The sequence below is a fragment of the Lepus europaeus genome, chromosome 8 (genome assembly GCF_033115175.1).
Source record: "Lepus europaeus isolate LE1 chromosome 8, mLepTim1.pri, whole genome shotgun sequence".
NCBI classification, from domain to species: domain Eukaryota; kingdom Metazoa; phylum Chordata; class Mammalia; order Lagomorpha; family Leporidae; genus Lepus; species Lepus europaeus.
Genome location: NC_084834.1, coordinates 74,554,452 through 74,566,474, shown reverse-complemented (window position 1 = coordinate 74,566,474; position 12,023 = coordinate 74,554,452). Strand labels below are relative to the sequence as shown.

Sequence of the window (12,023 nt, the reverse complement as noted above, 5' to 3'; positions counted from 1 at the left end):
TTGCACCCGATATTACAGGAAAAGTTTCTTGTTCCTTATCATTAAGTATGATGTTAGCTGTAGGGTTTTAGTAGACATTACTGAAGTTGAGGAAGTTCTCTCTATTCTTAATTTGCTCTTAGCCTTTTTTTTTTTTTCAGTCATGAAAAGATGTTGGGTCCTATCAAATGTCTTTTTTATATTCATTGATATAATCATGTAATTTTCATCCTTAGCTCTCACGTGATGGATTATATTCATTGACCTTTGAATGTTGAGCCAACTTTTTTTTTTTTTGACAGGCAGAGTTAGACAGTGAGAGAGAGAGAGACAGAGAGAAAGGTCTTCCTTTCTGTTGGTTCACCCCCCAAATGGCCGCTGTGGCCGGCGCGTGCTGCACCGATCTGAAGCCAGCAGCCAGGTGCTTCCTACTGGTCTCCCATGCAGGTGAGGGGCCCAAGTACTTGGGCCTTCCTGGGCCACAGCAGAGAGCTGGACTGGAAGAGGAGCAACTGAGACAGAATCTGGCGCCCGAACTGGGACTAGAACCCGGGGTGCTGGCGCTGCAGGCAGAGGATTAGCCAAGTGAGCCGCAGCACTGGCCTCCAACTTTGTTTTTTAAAATGATTTAATTAAAAGGGAGGGAAGAAGGAAGGGAAAGATAGGGAGGAGGGCAGAGATTTTCTGCCCACTGATTCACTCTCCAGATGGCCACAGTGGCCAGGACTGGGCCAGGCAGAAGCCAAGAGCTTCATCTGGGTCTCCCATGTGGGTGGCAGGGGCCCAAGTACTTGGGTCATTCTCCATTGCTTTTCCCAGGCAAGTAGCAGGGAGTTAGATAGGAAGTGGAACAACTAGCATTTAAACTGGTACCCAAATGGCATTACAGGAGGCAGCTTTACCCACTAAGCCACAATCCAAGCCCCTATTTTGGTATTTTTCAGCTCATTTTATTATTTCTGATTTAAACCATTTGTTATTTGAGAGCTCACATTTGTAATTTCCATTCTTTTAAATTTGCTGAGGCACATCTGATGGCTCAGAATATGGTCTAGCTTGGTGAATGCTTCAAGTAAGCTTAGAAAGAATCTATTTCAGCCATTGTTGGATGAAGCATTCTACAAATGTCAATTGCATCCAGATGATTGATGGTACTGTTGAGTTCAACTATGTTTTTTTTTTAGGGTTGAGAAAAGTTCGTTTTTGAGGAATACTTTTTTTCTGCTTTTATTTAATAAATATAAATTTTGAAAGTACAACTTTTGGATTATAGCGGTCCCCCCTCCCCCATAACCTCCCTCCCACCCACAAACCATCCCAACTCCTACTCCCTCTCCCATCCCATTCTTCATAAAGATTCATTTTTAATTATCTTTATATACATAAGATCAACTTAGTACATACTAAGATTTCAACAGTTTGCACCCACACAGACACACAAAGTACACAGTACTGTTTGAAGACTAGTTTTGCTGTTAATTCTCATAGTAAAACACATTAAGTGCAGAGGTCCTACATGGGGAGCAGGTGCACAGTGACTCCCGAAGTTGACTTAACAATTGACACTCTTATTTATGTCATCAGTAATCGAGGCTCTTGTCATGCGCTGCCAAGGCTATGGAAGCCTCTTGAGTTCACCAACTCCGATCTTATTTAGACAAGGCCATAGTCAAAATGGAAGTTCTCTTCTCCCTTCAGAGAAAGGTTCCTCCTTCTTTGATGGCCTGTTCTTTCCACTGGGATCTCACTCACAGAGATCTTTCATTTAGGTCATTATTTTGCCACAGTGTCTTGGCTTTCCATGCCTGCGAAACTCTCATGTGCTTTTTAGCCAGACTCAAATGCCTTAAGGGCTGATTCTGAGGCCAGAGTGCTGTTTAGGACATCTGCTATTCTATGATTCTGTTGTGCATCCTGCTTCCCATGTTGGATCGTTCATTCCTTTTTATTTTTTTTTATTTTTATTTATTTATTTATTTTTTTTAACTTTTATTTAATGAATATAAATTTCCAGTGTACAGCTTATGCATTACAATGGCTTCCCCCTCCCATAACTTCCCTCCCACCCGCAACCCTCCCCTCTCCCGCTCCCTCTCCCCTTCCATTCACATCAAGATTCATTTTCAATTCTCTTTATATACAGAAGATCAATTTAGTATAAAGATTTCAACAGTTTCCACCCACATAGAAACACAAAGTGAAACATACTGTTTGAGTACTAGTTATAGCATTAAATCACAATGTACAGCACATTAAGGACAGAGATCCCACATGAGGAGCAAGTGCACAGTGGCTCCTGTTGTTGACCCAACAAATTGACACTCTAGTTTATGGCGCCAGTAACCACCCTAGGCTGTCGTCATGAGTTGCCAAGGCTATGGAAGCCTTCCAAGTTTGCCGACTCTGATCATATTTAGACAAGGTCATAAAAGACAGAGTGAGGATAGTAACCAATGATCCTAAGAGTGGCATTTACCAGGTTTGAACAATTATACAGCATTAAGTGGGGAAGAGGACCATCAGTACACACAGGTTGGGAGTAGAGCCATTGGTGGTAGAGTAGAGGTTATGATTACAAAGGAATGAGGCCCAAGTGCGCTGGACAGGGCCTAGAACAAAGGACAGAGTCATTATTAGAGGAGCTAAGAAAGGTGCTGTCTAAGCTACAATTAAGTTTTCTGATTGAGAGGCAAATAGAACCTGATAGAAGGGGCTTGATAATAATCTGTTGGGCTTTAGGCCTTGTAAGTGAAGAGGCCCAGACCTATCTATCTCTTCACATGGGGTATATCCTAAGGGAGGTGTGAACCTCCTAGGGGAAGGCACTCTGTTGACTTTCATTACTTGGCTGGCCTGGGAGGAGAGCTGGCCAGTTAAAGGCAGGTGGCATCTCTAACAAGAAATTTACAGTTCTGCCTGCAATGTTGCTGACCCTGCTTGGCTGTCCCCTCAGCTGCAGTGGTCACTTTGGAAGTTGGGCTGAGTGAAGGGCTTTTCAGCTTAGAGCCAATAAGATCTGTGGCTCTGACCTGGGCATCCTTCGACTCCAGGGCAGGTCCATTTCCAGTGATCCAACTCTTGGCAGAGCTGCCAGGGCTCTTCACAAGCTGACTTCTGCTGAAGCCCAGGCTTACCACATTGAAAGCCACTGCAGTGGACTGGCCTGTTGGGTCTCCTTGAGGGCAGATCACTGTACAGATCAGCCATTAATAGGCCTGCCACCCATTGCTTCTGATGCCTAGCTTTCTTTTCCTCCTGGTTTGTGTTAAAGCAGACCAGAGGATGCAAGTCAAGGGAGTGCCCAAGTCCCATCTCTAATCTTCGGTGGCCTGAACTACAAGTCTATAGTCACAGGCATGTTCTGTAGTAGTTTTTCTAAGGTAGACAAAGCCCATATGGAAAATTATATTCTCACTTTAAAACTTTCTTTCCCTTTGGTCTGAAAGGGAGGTTTTTTCTACTTACTGTTTACTTCACTGATGGCGAAGTGAATCTAGCTATGAAATTATAATTTAAGTTCTTATTTTGGCTATGTTATTACATAAAAATGTTAGCCATCTCTTTTATAAGGTCTAAAGATTAAATTGTGCGTCCTACAGATTCCTTCATAATAGAATTAGTTTCCTACCTTGAAGAGAATAGAGAAATGAAAGAACAAGTTGGGCTTAGAATAGAGAAATGAGGGAGCAAGTCCTAGATCGCTTGCTGAGAATAGAAATATCACATGAATAGTTAGCAAACCGTTTCAACCATTAGATAACAACTTAAGAAAACATTTACCAGAAGGTCCAATGCCTTCTAGAAATTTTAAGAATCATGTATTTGGAAACACCTCTTAAATATCTAACATGGTGTAGTTTGTTTAACCAGTAAACTTAAGTACAACCATATAAAATGTTTTTAGTTTCTTTCTACCAACAAGTTTAAAACATATGATACACAGATTCAGGTCACACAAATTAAAATGTATCTTTGATTGATTTTCGCAGCTTAAATTTATGGACAATCTTATCTATAAGCCAATTAAAATAAAACTCTTAATAAAATTTCCTATGTGGACATACAATATGTACACACATATAACATAGCATAATAGACCAATATAGCAATTTTAATAATAGCTTTTAAAATCTTTAACTCTTTTTGTAGATTGCCAATTGATTTGAATTGCTTTTTGTTTTTAGATTACTTTAACACATTGCTTTAACAGAGCATCAGAGTTTAATTCTATGTCAAAGAGAAATTGAGCTTCCTGTGATCTTTTGCTGTGAGGTTTCCTTCCTTTACCTTCTTTCATATTGGTGACCATGTTTCTGTGTTTCTGTGTGTAACACATCTTTAAGCATCTTTTGCAGGGCAGGACATTGGCAACAAATTCTTTCAATTTCTGTTTGCTATGAAAAGTCTTAATTTCACCTTCATTCACAAATGAGAGCTTTGCAGGATATAATATTCTGGGCTGGCAGTTTTTCTCTCTTAGTACCTGGGCTATATCTCGCCATTCCCTTCTAGCTTGTAGGGTTTCTGATGAGAAGTCTGCTGTGAGTCTAATTGGAGATCCTCTGAGAGTAATCTGACGTTTCTCTCTTGCACCTTTTAGAATCTTTTCTTTATGTTTCACTGTGGTGAGTTTGATTACAATGTGTCGTGGTGAGGATCTCTTTAAGATGCCTCTGTCTTTCTCCAAACCTGGGAAATTTTCTGCTAGTATCTCACTGAAAATGCCTTCTAATCCTTTCTTCCTCTCCATGCCTTCAGGAACTCCTAGAACCCGAATATTAGGTTTTTTAATAGTATCCTGTAGATTCCCGACAATATTTTTTAGATTTCTAATTTCTTCTTCTTTTCTTTGGTTTGCCTGTTTCCTTTCCTGTTCTCTGTCTTCTAAGTCTGATATTCTCTCTTCTGCTTCGCCCATTCTGTTTTTAAGGCTCTCTAATGTGTTTGTCATTTGATCTATTGAATTCTTCATTTCATTGTGGTTTTTTGTCACTATCATAGTTTCATGTTCTACTAGTTGTTTCATTTCATTTTGATTCCTCCTTAATATTTCATTTTCACGAGAGAGATTTTCTATCTTGTCCATTAAGGATTTCTGTAGTTCAAGAATTTGTTTTTGAGAACTTCTTAATGTTCTTATCAATTTTTTGAGATCCGCTTCTTGCATTTCTTCTATCTCATCATCTTCATAATCTTGGCTTGGGGTGTCTTTTTCATTTGGGGGCTTCATAGTGTCTTCCTTGTTCTTGTTTGGTTTCTTCACTGTGGTGTTTATTCTTGTTACACTATGGCTCTATATTAAGTGGACTGTCTGCTCTCGGTGGAGCCTTAGAGGCTTGAGATGAGTGTGGACTGAGAGCTGTGTTTGGTTCCTCAGGGTTGAGGGTGTGTCAAAGATGACACTCCCAGGTTAGGCGTGGTAAATCTCTCTCTTTTTTTTTTTTTTGATTCAAAAGGGAAGTAATTCCGCACAGCTGAACGTAATTGGAGGTAGTTAGCAGGCGAGTGATATACCCACAGGAGCCAGAGATCGGAAGCTCTTTCCCAAGGACCACACAGGGAATCTGTGCTGCCCTCAGTGTGGGCTCCAATTCTCCTGCAGTCTCCCACTGGGTTGCCAAGTTAGATGCTAATCTCCTGTTATTTCACCCCTCCCCCCATAGTCAGGTTTTTCTGCTAGGCTCAGGGCTGGTGCAGACCTGAGGTCGCCCTGCTTATGACGTATGTCCAAAATGGCGCCTGCTCTTTGTCTTGCTCGCCTTTGAGGGGTGAGCGGAGAGAGAGAAACTCGTGTCCGTATCGGTCACTTTTTTTTTTTTTTCCTCTCTCTCTTCTAGTTAGCCTGGTGAACTTTTCCCCACGGAGTTTCAAGCCTCGTTCCCTCTAGTCTCCTCTTTCCGCTTGCCCGCTGGTGTCTCGGGCTATTGAGGTTTGGCTCACCTCGCGTTCCAGCGCTGGTGTGTTGAGTCTGCCGCTGGTGTCCTGAACTTGGGCTCCCACGCTCTCCACGCAGGTCCACTGTGAATCACTAGTTCTGGAAGAGTTTCCGCTGCTGTTTCTTCCCCTACTCTTCCTTGACCCTGCAGTATCTCCACTTTTATTAACCTGTGTGTCTTGCTGAACTACCAATGTGCTCCCTTCCTATTCCGCCATCTTGCCCATTCCTTTTTAATTCTATCAGAGTTCAACTATGTTTTTACTGAATTTCTGCCTGCCAGATCTGTCTATTCTGATACAAGGAGGTTGAAATTTCCAACCAGAAAATCTATTTCTCTTCACAGTTTTGTTAGTTTTTGACTCATGTATTTTGATGCTGTCTTATTAGGTATCATATACATTACAGATTGCCATGAGTTTTCAGAAAATTAACCTCTTTTATCACTATGTAATGATCCTCTTAATCCCCAGTAACTTTCAAGGTTCAGAAATCTACTTTGTCTAAAATTGATATAGCTACTTCACATTTCTTTTTATTAATGTTAGCATGGTATATCTTTCCACAAACCTTTATCAATATGTGATTTGTATAATCTATAATTGGGTCTTGTTTTTTGTTCCACTCTAACATATATTTGATTTTCTGAAGTTTGACTAGGATATGCCTACATGTAGACCTTTCACATGATTGTTTTACATTTATCCTGTTGGGTGTTCTGTGAGTCCCTGGACTTTTGATGTGGTATTTCACATTCATTTGGGGAAATTCTTAGTCCTTATTGATTCACATATGTTTTAAGTTCATTTCTGCTTCTCTTCCAATTCATGTATGTTCTACCTTTTGTAGCTGTTCCACAGGTTTTGGATATTCTATTAATTTTTCAGCTTTTTTTTCTCTCTTTGTTTTCAGGTTTGGAAGTTGTTATTGATTTATTCTTAATCTCAGAGACATTTTTGGCTATGATCTTTCCATTAATGAACCCATCCAAAGGCATGCTTCTTTTCTGTGTTTTTAATCTTTAGCATTTTTTTCTTCTTACAATTTCTGTCTCTCTGTGCACAATATCTATGTGTTCTCATGTTGTGTACTTTTACCAGCTTAGCATATTAACCATAGTCTGATAATTTTAACATCCATAGTCTGTTATAGGTGGATTTTTCTTTTTTCCTTTTAATATATCTTCTAAATTTTAATTGGAAGGTGGGCATAATTTACTGAGTAAAAGGGCCTTTGCTAAGCAAACTTTTAGTAATATTGTTGTAGGGAAGGGTGTGTGTGGGGGGGTATTCTATAGTGCATGACTAGGTCCTATGCCCAAGGACTGTGAAATTCAGTACAGGATGGCCAGAGCAGACTGGTGTTAATTCCTTTCTCCAGTGTAGAAGACCAGAGAGGCCTGGAACTAGGTATTTTCCTTCCCCTAGGTTGGTTAGGCTCTGGTAAAATTCCTGTAGGTTTGACTCTGGTGAATGATTTCTCTTGAGGGCTGGCCTTGTTAAGCACATAATGCCATGCTCTCTTTCACAGTGACTACTACCTCCCTCTGCTGGTTGGCTCCAGGGGGGGTAAAACTTATAAAACTGTGGACCTCCCCATCCCACAATGGGGCCTCTCCTGGAGTTTTTGACTCCAGATTTGTTCAGAATGGGTTTCAGCCAACTTAAAATTACAACTCAGATTGTACTACTCAGTCACTCATTCCCACAGGAGTTTCTAATCCTGTAAGTGAGAAGCCTCTCTGTCCACCTGTCTTTCTCCAAAATTTTAGGAGTGTCATTTGCCCTATGACATGTTTCTCTCAAGGATTTAAGAAGCATTCAATTTTCACCCTTTATTTGTTGTCAGGGCAGAGTAATGACTTCTAAGCTCCTTACATGTGGGACTAGAAATCAGAACTCTCCAGAATATTATTTTTGAATCATAAATTTCCAAAGACTGCTAACTTTGTAAAAAAGGTAATAAAATTTTGAGAAATTCTGGCCCATTAAAATAATAATATAAATTAAAAAGGTGAGATAATTTGAAAATCACAATTGGCTGTATAACAAAGCTTTTCATTTTTTTAAAGAAAAAAATCTTCATGAAAAAGTACTGTTATTGAAAGTAAGCTAGTGGCTGGCGGCGTGGCTCAATAGGCTAATCCTCCACCTACGGCGCTGGCACCCTGGGTTCTAGTCCCAGTCAGGGCGCTGGATTCTGTCCCGGTTGCCCCTCTTCCAGTCCAGCTCTCTGCTGTGGCCCGGGAGTGCAGTGGAGGATGGCCCAAGTGCTTGGGCCTTGCACCTTCATGGGAGACCAGGAAAAGCACCTGGCTCCTGGCTTCGGATCAGCATGGTGCACCGGCTGCAGTGTGCCGGCCGCAGCGGCCATTGGGGGTTGAACCAATGGTAAAGGAAGACCTCTCTCCTTGTCTCTCTCTCTATCTCACTGTCCACTCTGCCTGTCAAAAAAAAAAAAAAAAGTAAGCTAAAAAGAAATATAAAAGGAATAATGATCTAAAATCTGACTCTATCACCCTAGAATATCCTTCTTTATGACTAGGCATGCCATTCCCCAAATTAGGAATAGAAATACTGTGATTAAATATGTTGACACTAAACACCGTGTACAGCTGAAAATTTAGATTTCTAATTCAAATTAAACTTGAATATATTGTGGGAATGACAAATAAACTACTTCTTAAAGAGAAACTACAGAGCCAGTTCATTTTATAGGGACTTCTTTGGTTGTTTAATTTTACTTAAATGCGGTTATATATCACTTATTCCATGATGAGCAGAGTGGAATTCCTAACAGTGACATGTTCTAAGGACAGCTAGAGATTAAGATTCTATACTTTGCATATATATGAGCCAGTGTGAACATAGGATGTGTGTGTGTGTGTGTGTGTGACAGAAATAGAGACAGCTCAAGAATATGCATCTCCTGAATCAAACATGAAAGCTATGAAAAATTTCCATTTCCTGTTTCTTTAAAATGGCAAAATTGCCACAAATGAAAGAAAACAAAAAGGGAAAGGAGTTAAGGAAAGCTTCAAAACTGATGTTCTGTAATGCCTCACTCAGTTCCTGAAGAAACTGCAGCCTGACCACAGGTGAAAACCTTTGGTGACCAATATACTTCCTTCTCACCCTTAGGCCCTGGCCCTTCTCCTAACACCCACACTATAGAAACTGCCTACCAAGTAGACAGGAGCATAGGAACATACATGTAAGATCCATGTGCAGAAAATCTATTTCCAAAGAAGTCTAATCTCTTATGAACTATGAGGATCACTGAAGTTCAGAGAAAAATAGATTCAGGGGGGCCAGCGCCGTGGCTCACTTGGTTAATCCTCCATCTGCAGTGCCGGCATCCATATGGGCGCTGGGTTCTAGTCCCGGTCACTCCTCTTCCAGTCCAGCTCTCTGCTGTGGCCCGGGAAGGCAGTGGAGGATGGCCCAAGTGCTTTGGGCGCCCTACACCCACATGGGAGACCAGGAGGAAGCACCTGGCTCCTGGCTTTGGATTGGTGTAGCTCTGGCTGTAGCAGCCATTTGGGGAGTGAAACAACAGAAGGAGGACCTTTCTCTCTGTGTCTCTCACTGTCTAACACTATCTGTCAAATAAAAAAAAGAAAGAAAGAAAGAAAAGAAAGAAAGAAAGAAAGAAAGATTCAGGGCCTTCAAGATAGTATTGTTTTTAAAAAATATTTATTAATTTATTTGAAAGTCAGAGTCACAGAGAGAGGGAGGGGAGAGAGGGAGAGGGAGAGAGTTCGTTCTATCTGCTGGTTCAGCTCCAGATGGCCACAACCCAGTGCAGGGCCAGGCCAAAACCAGGAGCCCAGAGCTTCATCCAGATCTTCCACATGGATGGCAGGCGCCCAAATACTTGGGCCGTCCTCTGCTGCCTTTCTGAGGCCATTGGCAGGGAGCTGGATTGGAAGAGGGCCAGGCTGGACATGAACTGGCACCCATATGAAATTCTGGAGTTGCAGGCAGTTTTACTCACTCTGCTACAACCTTGGCTCCTCAAAATAATATTGTATACTAACTAAAAACTAATCTTTACTGATGAAAAATCAATGAGTAAAATTTGCTTTCAAAAGTTTGAAGTTAGCAAGAAGCAAATTAGAAAATACAATTTAATTAAAAACATAATTGAGTATTTTAGAAAATGTTACTTATCCTTCATCATATTTAGTTTTGTTCTCTATAGGCTTATACTTCTTGAGGTCAAAATATCTTTCTCTTTCTTAAGTTTAATCAAATAGAATAATTAGTAAAAAAACAAGGAAACATACAAAAAATATTTAGTGACAATGAAAGGATTTAAAATTTTCATGAGATTGGGCCAGTGCAGGAGCGTAGTGGGTAAAGTCGCCGCCTGCCAGTGCCCACATGCCATGTGGGTGCCAGTTGAGTCCTGGTTGTTAAACTTCTGATATAGCTCCCTGTTGGTTCATCTGGAAAAGCAGTGGAAGATGACCCAAGTCCTTGAGCCCCTGCACCCATGTGGGAGATCCAGAAGAAGTTTCGGGCTCCTGGCTTCAGCCAGGCCCAGTCCTGGCTGTTGCAGCCATTTGGGGAGTGAACCAGTGGATGAAAGACCTCTCTCTCTCTTTGTCTCTCCCTTCCTCCCTCTCTTTCTGTAACTCTGCCTTTCAAATAAATAAAATAACTCTTTTAAAAAATTTTCATGGGAAAGCAACTTTATAGAATTCTTTGCATGGAAGTTGCTGTTTTAAAATTTGAGGCCTAATTTTTATAAGAACCTGCATATGGTCAGGTGGATAAAGTTCTTACTACCTTAAAAATAAGTGTCAAGGTGGGTTGTAAAATAAAAATCTTTAATTTATGCTGCTTCTAATCCCAAACATTTTAGTATATGTGCTGCCGAAGCGAATACACTAATCCCGCAAACATTTAACATAAAAAGGCATGCAAAATGAAACTATAGACTTTTTTTTTTTTTTTTTGACAGGCAGAGTGGACAGTGAGAGAGAGACAGAGAGAAAGGTCTTCCTTTTGCCATTGGTTCACCCTCCAATGGCCGCCGCGGTAGTGCGCTGCGGCCGGGCGCACTGCGCCTGTTCCGATGGCAGGAGCCAGGTCGCTTTTCCTGGTTTCCCATGGGGGTGCAGGGCCCAAGCACCTTGGGCCATCCTCCACCGCATTTCCTGGCCACAGCAGAGAGCTGGCCTGGAAGAGGGGGCAACCGGGACAGGATCGGTGCCCGCCGACCGGGACTAGAACCCGGTGTGCCGGCGCCGCAAGGCGGAGGATTAGCCTACTGAGCCAGGACGCCGGCCGAAACTATAGACTTTTTAAAACATTATTTTGCTTTTGCTTTTGAAAAGTTCAAAGGAATATTTACTTTGTCCATACAGATTCCACTTAGATTTCTTATTTCACATACCATTTGTAATGATTTTATTCAATGTTCCTTTTACAGGACAAGGAATGTGCATTCTCATTTTCTTCTGTGGTTTTGTTTCCTCTGTTTTTGACAGGATAGTTTCTTCATATACATTACTGTTAGGATCACTGAGGATCTGAAGTAAAACAAGGAGATTTTTTAAGAGTGTACTAAAATCACTAAACCTCATAACTAAACTCATATTATTACTATTAACATTGCATGGAGGCTTTCACATTCATGATCTATATTGGCAGGAATTTGGGTGTTACAGCAGTGCAGTTTGGATGGTATCTTGATTTACCATTTTACAGGCTGCACTCTCCATCATTTTCCAATTACCATTTACTGTATAAGGGTACTGTTTAAAAGTACATGGAAAAATAGAAATTAAGAGATCAGTTTATTTTTGGTGTAAAAATTTATGAAACCCATGCACAGTTTTTTTTCATGATATGCATTTTCCAAGAAATCCTGAAGACATTTTAGATAATGAATCAGTGTGATAGAGTAATAAAAGTGTTCATTTTCTGTCTAGTTCCCAAAGATTATTCCACCAAAGCAACTTAAATGGCGGACCTTATTTCATTTCATATGAAAAACTTATATAACTGAAGGAAACATAAAAAAAAAAGGTCGAGTCTTTAGAAATTCAAGCATGCTTTCACTAATATTCTTGGTAATATATTTAGATAGTTTATAGGTA

General features: G+C 40.7%; 1 protein-coding gene across 1 annotated transcript in view; it reads right to left on the bottom strand.

Moving 5' to 3' along the window:
• The window catches only part of SLC9B1 (solute carrier family 9 member B1), a 133,405-nt gene that overhangs the window by 69,097 nt on the left and 52,285 nt on the right, over positions 1-12,023 (bottom strand). Inside the window, exon 8 of the mRNA XM_062199805.1 lies at positions 11,318-11,453. Within this exon, the coding sequence (XP_062055789.1) occupies positions 11,318-11,453 (136 nt within the window). The remainder of the gene's footprint in view (positions 1-11,317; positions 11,454-12,023) is intronic.